This window comes from Catharus ustulatus, chromosome 5 (genome assembly GCF_009819885.2).
Source record: "Catharus ustulatus isolate bCatUst1 chromosome 5, bCatUst1.pri.v2, whole genome shotgun sequence".
Taxonomy (NCBI): domain Eukaryota; kingdom Metazoa; phylum Chordata; class Aves; order Passeriformes; family Turdidae; genus Catharus; species Catharus ustulatus.
Window position 1 is genome coordinate 3,590,451 of NC_046225.1, and position 7,254 is coordinate 3,597,704.

Sequence of the window (7,254 nt, forward strand, 5' to 3'; positions counted from 1 at the left end):
TTGAATAAAAATGAAAAGGAAGAAGATCTGTCTCTTTTTGCATCCTAAATCCTACTTAACCTCATCCTGGCCTGTTTTCATTTATTGTGTGGAAAGATACCGAACCACTCTGCACTTCCAAGTCTCTGCACTCTAGTAGTTTGTTGTATGTAGTCTTGGGGAAAAACTTCCAACTGAGCATGGAATAGAAATTAGCATTTCTAAGGGGAAAAATGCTGAAGAAAACTGAACCCCCTTCAGCCATAGCTTGCAAACTGTCTTCCCCCAAGTCTGCCCTGGGTAAAAAGCTCACTCCATGTCCACAGCTTCTGTTTCTCCAAAGCCTGCAAGAGACTGCTGTGTTCAGAGGTTTGAAAGTCTCCCTCTAGTGAGACAGAGAAAATTGATGTTGCAACCTTTCAATTACCTGTCACCGTCTACTTCTAGCCATCCATGGAAGGTGAGAAGGAGGGATCTTTGTGTGTCATCGTGCCAGTGACTCAAGGCTGCTCCTGTAAGCTCCTCCTTTACAGTTTCTACCAAGGAAGTCAGAAGCTGAATTATCTTAATCAGTAAGTGAGGACAGGACACTGCTGCTGGGTTAGAACACTGACATGTTTATACAAGTATATATTTATATCTGTAAATACTGAGCCTGAGAGGGCTCAGAACCTGCTGAAGGTAAAGAAAGAAAAAACAGAGAAAAGAATAATAGAAAACAAATGAGCATCAAGGATTAACTTTCTGGAAGTAGAACAGCTGGTTAGCTTCACCTTGAGGGAACAGGTCTGAGTTACAACTTCAGTGTACAGAAGAGCTGTGTTTTATTCTCAGCCATGCTGCGGGGTGTCCTTTCAGTGGATTTTATTTAAACACCACATACTTCCATTTCTGCAATTCTTTAGGTACTAATCACAAAAGCACAGTCATTCTGTCGTGACCCTTAAGGCACAGTTCAGGAGCCATGAACGGGATACGGGTAAAAGCTGAGCAGTAACACTTGTGACACGCAGAGATCTATCACGGTACGGTATAAAAATGTGCCTCCTCCATCGAGCCTCAAGTGCAGCCGTGTTCCCAGCTGCTTATCCCGCACAATGGTCCTCCTCTTCCATCCTGTGTTCATAAGGTGCGAAATAGGCCAGAATTCCCTTGGTGGCAATGGCCCTGCAGGGAACAGAACAGGTCTGGTTATGTTCGCAGTGCCGCACAGCCCTTCGCAAGACACTGACAGGGAAGGAGAATCAGCAACACCTCCTGAACAAAGATCGGATAATAAATTTCGAAACAATCAAATAAAGCTGGGGGTGGTTTGGAATTAATTTCCAGTTTCCTGAGAGGATCTGTGCTCCCGAGGCCTTCTGAGGCGGGGCTGTGGGAATGCCAAGGCTGCTCCCAGGGCCCAGCTCCTGAAGGGGACCCTTCCCTCCACGGGGCACCGACGGACAGACAGACAGACCGACAGACAGACCGCCCGCCCGCCCCCGAACGGCGCTCCTCACCTGGGCCGCGCCCTCAGGGCAGCAGGTAGATAAGCAGGAAAAGCGCCAGGTCAAAGAGGATGAAGAGCCATAGGTCCAGCCAGTAGGACTGTCCCGACAGGGATCGTGACAGCACCTGCCCACCATCGTCCTGCTCCCGCTCCTGCCGCTCCTCTTCCCGCGGCCGCCGCCGCGTTGCCGCCTCCATCTCCTGAGGGAACGGGGCAGCGCGGCGGCCACACCGCGCAGGCGCCACAGGCTCTTCCGGGTGCGGCGCCAATGAGAACAGAGCGCACGTACCGCGGCCACGCCCCCGGGGCACGCGCGGCGGCCCCACCCCTCCCGCCTCAGGCACCGCCCCGGCCCGCCCGCCTCAGCCAAAGCCCCGCCCTTCCCGCCTCAGGCACCGCCCCGGCCCGCCCGCCTCAGCCAAAGCCCCTCCCTTCCCGCCTCAGGCACCGCCCCGGCCCGCCCGCCCCAGCCAAAGCCCCTCCCTTCCCGCCTCAGGCACCGCCCCGGCCCGCCCGCCTCAGCCAAAGCCCCTCCCTTCCCGCCTCAGGCACCGCCCCGGCCCGCCCGCCTCAGCCAAAGCCCCTCCCTTCCCGCCTCAGGCACCGCCCCGGCCCGCCCGCCCCAGCCAAAGCCCCTCCCTTCCCGCCTCAGGCACCGCCCCGGCCCGCCCGCCTCAGCCAAAGCCCCCGCCCCTCCCGCCTCAGGCACCGCCCGCCATTACTGCCTCAACAAAAACCCCGCAATCCCGCCTCAGCCAAAGCCCCGCACTCCCAGCTTCAGGCACCGCCCCGGCCCGCCCGCCTCAGCGAAAGTCCCGCTCCTCCCGCCTCAGCCAAAGCCCCGCAATCCCCCCTCAGGCACCGCTCCGCCATTCCCGCCTCGGCCAAAGACCCGCAATCCCTGACATAGGCAGAGCTCCACCATTCCTGCCTCAGGCAAAGCCCACCATTCCCGCCTCAGACAATGCCCCGCAATCCCTGACACAGGCAGAGTTCCAACATTCCCGCCTCAGGCAAAGCCCCCAGTCCCTGACATAGGCAGAGCTCCATCATTCCCGCCTCAGCCAAAGCCCCCAATCCTTGACACAGGCAGAGCTCCATCATTCCCGCCTCAGGCCCCGCCCCGCCCCGCCCGCCTCAGGCACCGCCTTGTAGGGCGGGCTCTTGCGGTAAAGACGCTGGTCGCGGAGAAAATCTCTGCTTGTCCCTCTATTTTTGGGATGAGACGTGATTGATGTGGCTTCCCCAGTGCTGGTGACAGACATTCCTTCCTGGACGCTGCTGCTCCCTGCCAGGTGAGATGCGGACCTTGGGGAGGAGCAGGCGATCAGTCCTGTCAGGTCCTGCCCCCTGTACTGGGGCTTGTGTATAAATAAACATTGATAAGTTCGTCCCCATGCGATTTCTTGGAGAGCAGATGATGCCCTGAGAAAAACCAGACGGCCTTTGGGGAAATCCTGTTGTGAAGAAGTTTAGGAAAATTAAAATTGTTTTAAGATACACTCCTCTCCTTGAAGGTTAGTTGGAGCTTGTGCATAGAGCAAATGTGGAAAAGTTCAGGTAGATAGTGAATTCTGTGGGGCTTTATTTGCACAACACACAACTGCAAGAGTAAATAAAAATAAAGGAAGTGGCCCAACCTGATGCCACACTCATGGTGCCACCCTCAGTCCTTCCAGTTCACTCCATGTTGGAATCAGGGCTATTATTTTCATGGTGTCCAGAAGAATGACCAGAAACCCAGGAGTGTGTGAAACAAAACCTTTCTCTTGGTAGCTATTGCCCCTTTTTAGCCTCAATATTGCGAGATATTAAGGGGCTTCTGAGCAGAGCTTACTTTTCTTAAACAAGCATTTAAGGGTAACAGTTTTCCTTTATAAGTTCTGTCAATAGAAATAAGCATGGATTTGTCTTTACATAGCAAGCATTGGTTAAGCATGTGTAGTAGATGGAGTATGTTAGAGATTTGGGGCAAAACAATGACACTACTTTCCCTTTTAAGCCTTGTCCCCGTCTGTATTATCTCGTTTATTTTTGGTTTTCCCCTAATTTTGCACAATATTAAATACCAAACAATTTCTCAGTATAAATACCTTTGTTAGGGAACTAAGTTTCCGTTTGAGATCTTGTGCAAAAAATGCTGAAGTTCTGCTTATGCAAAATAGTTTCTGCAGCCTTTTGTACCGTGACACTTCGGTAGGACTTGGTACAAAAGACATTTTAGCATTTGGTAACGGGAGTTTGTTCATTCAAGGCAAAACAGTAACATAAAGAGCTAGCCCATGTTTTCAGCAGGGCTGGGTAAATGCAGCTGGGGAGGTGGGAGGGGATGGAAAGGGGAAAAAAAACCAACACAGAGGATGTGTATAAAATAGTATTTTATTGTTTCTTCATTCTGGTGCAGTTCTGTGTGAAGTGCTCAGGCCCTTTTGAAGAATCTCTTGGACTCAACTCCTTCATACACGTAGGTCTGTTAAAAAATCAGGAAGGAAAATCAGTGGCTGGAATTGCAAAGTTTAATTTCCCAGATATGGTTCAGGGAGTTTCAATTTTTTTTATAGGCTACTGAGAATTTTAACTAAAATTATTTGGCTTCTAGAAAAGCTCTTAAAACCTTTTCTGTTCATTCTGTTGCAAACTTGAGTGTAAATGACTCCTTAACTCACCTGAACGAGTTCATCACCCACGATTTCTCTGGTTGCTTTAAGTACTTTTCCGTTGTCCTTTCTGGTAAATGTCCCCACAAGTTTATTTCCTTCCAGGGTCCAAACACCCTGTGATGGGAAAAAAAACCCAAATATTTTGCAGCATTTATGACACTGATTTGGTTTTAAAGGCTGTGGAATGCTTAGAAGTGATAAAAGATTAAAACAGTGTGATAATGCTTTTTAGAAAGGCTGTAAAAATGAATTTTTAATAAAACCATTGCCTTATTTAAATGCATAATAACCAAGCTAGGTATTTTTTACTGGTCAATATACAAAGTAAGTTTTAAATAATTGTATCAGCAGAGGTTTGTACTTCCTCACAAATACCCACTCTGCACTCTAGGTGGTGGACTTGAGCATTAGGAGAAGTAAAATTGCAAATCACCTGAATTTCACCTTGTGAAAATTGCTACTTGCTCTGCTTTTTGGGCTCTCTGGAACCCTGAGGTGCATGGCACAGTGTTGAACCTTCAACAGTAAAAACTCCTTTGTGCTCTGGTGTATAAGCTGCAAACATTCCTGAACAGTCAGGTTCAGGAAAAGTTAATGTAATTCAGAAGGAAAATTTAAATTAAAAACTGGACAGACAAATGATTCATCTTGAAAACACCACAAAGTCATTATCATATAGGAAATACTGAACTATGTAGGAAGACTCTTACAGAAGTTTCAGTCCCATCAGCCAGGCTGTAGTCAAAGCTGACTCCCAGAGTAAATTCAATGTCTATGTTTCGGAAGTTGCTGGCTTCTTTGACGCTAAATTTGTCTCCATTTTGTTGGATGGTGATCTTCAGATTGTCATGGGCTCCCAGCTTTCTTTTCATCATGCCAATACCTTAAAAAATCAGTTAACATAAATCAGAAAAAACCCCAAACCTCTGGCACATCATATTTGACCCTTTTTAGTGAATTCTATGTGACCAAGTGAGTTTATTCCAGCATTCCTAACCAAATTTTTGTCCTTCAGTTTTCACCCAGGCCAGGTTCACTAGTACACATGTAATAAAAATCACTGTCTTAACTGGAATGTTTAGATTTATATCCAAATAATGCACAGTTTGTACAAACTTTAAGTAAATATCAGGATGTTAGAATTATTTGAATCAAGTGTTTCTCTGAAGTTGAAGAATGATGATTCCCTCCCTGTGTAATTTTTAAACTGGTTTGATGTTGTTAAAATAATATTCCAGCTGTAGAATTCTGTTTAAAGTTTATCCATTCAAGTTGTCTGAGCCTTTTCCTCAAATCTACACTTAGGGATTACTTTTTCTGCTGAAATAAATTTGGAATCCCTTAAAATGCTTAAGATTAATTAAGTGTAATTAAAATCAGAACATTTCTCAGCATCTTTCCGCCTCCCCACCTCAGAATATTTTGAAAATGAATGCAAGGGCAGAGCAGCCAAGAGTCACTCTCAGCTGGAGTTTGTGTTGTTCAGCTGGAGGGGCATTTTTCCTGTGGGAGGGATTGGAGAGGTGAGCCTTACCCAGTGCCTCCATGAACTTCTCATAGTTCTCACTCCTCTCAATTTTCCAGGTGCCGTCGAATGCCATGGCTGTGCCTACAGGAGAGCTGCTCTGCAGGGCCGAGTCTCTGCACGGGGAATTTATGTGCTGCCTTATCTTGAGAGCAATTTGCAGGATGATGCAGCAGAGTAAAGCTCACCTGAGGCCCTGACCTCTCCAATGACACGTTTTCCTGTACTTTATTCAAATTCCCAATCCTGACCATGCTGCTTGCTGAATCTCCCTTATTGCCCCCAGATCAGTGCAGAATTTTTATTGCTCATCTCAATTAAGAATTGCCGATTCTTTCATGCTATCCACCATGTGGAATAAATATCAGGCCTCTAGTGAAAGTAATAATTAAACTAAACTAACATTGCTGTTAGTTTAGCATTTTCTATCTCAGCTGCATTTTCAAGCTTGTGGGAGAGTCTTTACCAACTGGAGGTGCTATTATTTACCCAAGAAAACGAACACAAGTCTCTACTTTTCCATTGTCATTTGTTTGGGGTCTGTTCTGCTCAGCATAACAAGCATAGTGCAGAGGATTTACTGAATGTCTGCAGGTAGTTTCAGAGAACTCTCCTTTTGCTGCCTAACACTGAGCTGTGAAAATTGGAATGATAGTCTCTCTATTCACCTGATCATTTTTTAATATATCTAGTTTAAATTCTCAGCAGCATCAACAAATTTTCTTCATTGTAACACATTCAGTGAAGAAATCAGCCTGGAGGTGTTGAGGCTGTTTACTCCAGAGGGTGATGAGGGAAGTACCTCTCAACGTGTGTTTCACAACAACAATTAGGTCTTCGTGTGTAGTTTTCACATGCAGGCTTTTCCCCCACAATTTCATGCAATTTTTGATCACCTGAATAACTCAAAAATTGTTTTAGCCCGTGCCCTGTGCTGTGCCAATCATGCATGCCCATCTTGCCCTTCAGCCAGCACACAAGATGGGCAGACTTTATTCAGATTATCTGCTTTTATTGCACTGGTGTGTATCTTAACCTTTGTAAGTCATTGCTGTCAGTCTAACCTGGTCTGTGCAGTACATACACATAAACAAGAGCGCCCAGTGTCGAGATACAATGCGTCCAAGCTGTTGTTACGTAACAAAACTGGTAACTCTCTTTCCAGCCTGTGCAGAAAGGTTCTTCCTGGCAGTGGTTGTAGAGCAGCTTCTGCTGTATTTAGTAGAAAATCGAGGCCGAAAATAACGTGAGCTGCTCAATAGGACAAATTATGACTTTGGTTTTTCACACATACTAGAATCATACAATCTGCACTTCATTTAGAGTTCTTTTGTTGTCCTATAGTAGCTGGTTTTCCTTCTAAAATCACAATTAAAATCGGTTTTATAGATTTTTGTAGCTGGAATATTCCACAATCTTTTTGCTTCTTCTTTCTCCCTTGTGTGGCTTTCAGAACTGCAGCTTTTTCTTTGATGGTGCATTGAAATCTCGTTGTCTAATATTGCTGTTTACATAACAGTTTTGAAAGCTAAGGGTATATTCTTGGCTTTGTGGCTTTCTTCAACATGCCAGCTTCAGAGCATTGAAAGTGGAAAAGC

The 7,254-nt window shown here is 46.4% G+C and overlaps 1 protein-coding gene and 1 long non-coding RNA gene across 2 annotated transcripts; both read right to left on the reverse strand.

Moving 5' to 3' along the window:
- Nucleotides 1-576: 576 nt before the first annotated feature.
- LOC116996582 lies at nt 577-1,797 on the reverse strand. Its single transcript, XR_004417963.2, has 2 exons — nt 1,482-1,797; nt 577-1,146 (listed from the first exon to the last, which is right to left on the reverse strand). It is a non-coding gene; the product is annotated as an uncharacterized LOC116996582 (long non-coding RNA).
- A 2,093-nt stretch (nt 1,798-3,890) lies between these two features.
- Nucleotides 3,891-5,814, reverse strand: FABP2 (fatty acid binding protein 2). The gene is made up of 4 exons (XM_033059936.1): nt 5,666-5,814; nt 4,842-5,014; nt 4,138-4,245; nt 3,891-3,941 (listed from the first exon to the last, which is right to left on the reverse strand). Exons 1-4 carry the CDS (start codon nt 5,730-5,732, stop codon nt 3,891-3,893), a joined length of 399 nt encoding a protein of 132 aa, XP_032915827.1. The 5' UTR covers nt 5,733-5,814.
- Between the last annotated feature and the right edge of the window lie 1,440 nt (nt 5,815-7,254).

Bases quoted from the DNA above. Each gene is read 5' to 3' on its own strand.
- FABP2 (XM_033059936.1), bottom strand. From the start codon at position 5,732: ATGGCATTCGACGGCACCTGGAAAATTGAGAGGAGTGAGAACTATGAG. The intron at 5,015-5,665 runs GTAAGGCTCACC...TGATTTTTTAAG, and splicing joins GAAGTTCATGGAGGCACTGG to GTATTGGCATGATGAAAAGA. The intron at 4,246-4,841 runs GTAAGAGTCTTC...TTCCCATCACAG, and splicing joins CTGATGGGACTGAAACTTCT to GGTGTTTGGACCCTGGAAGG.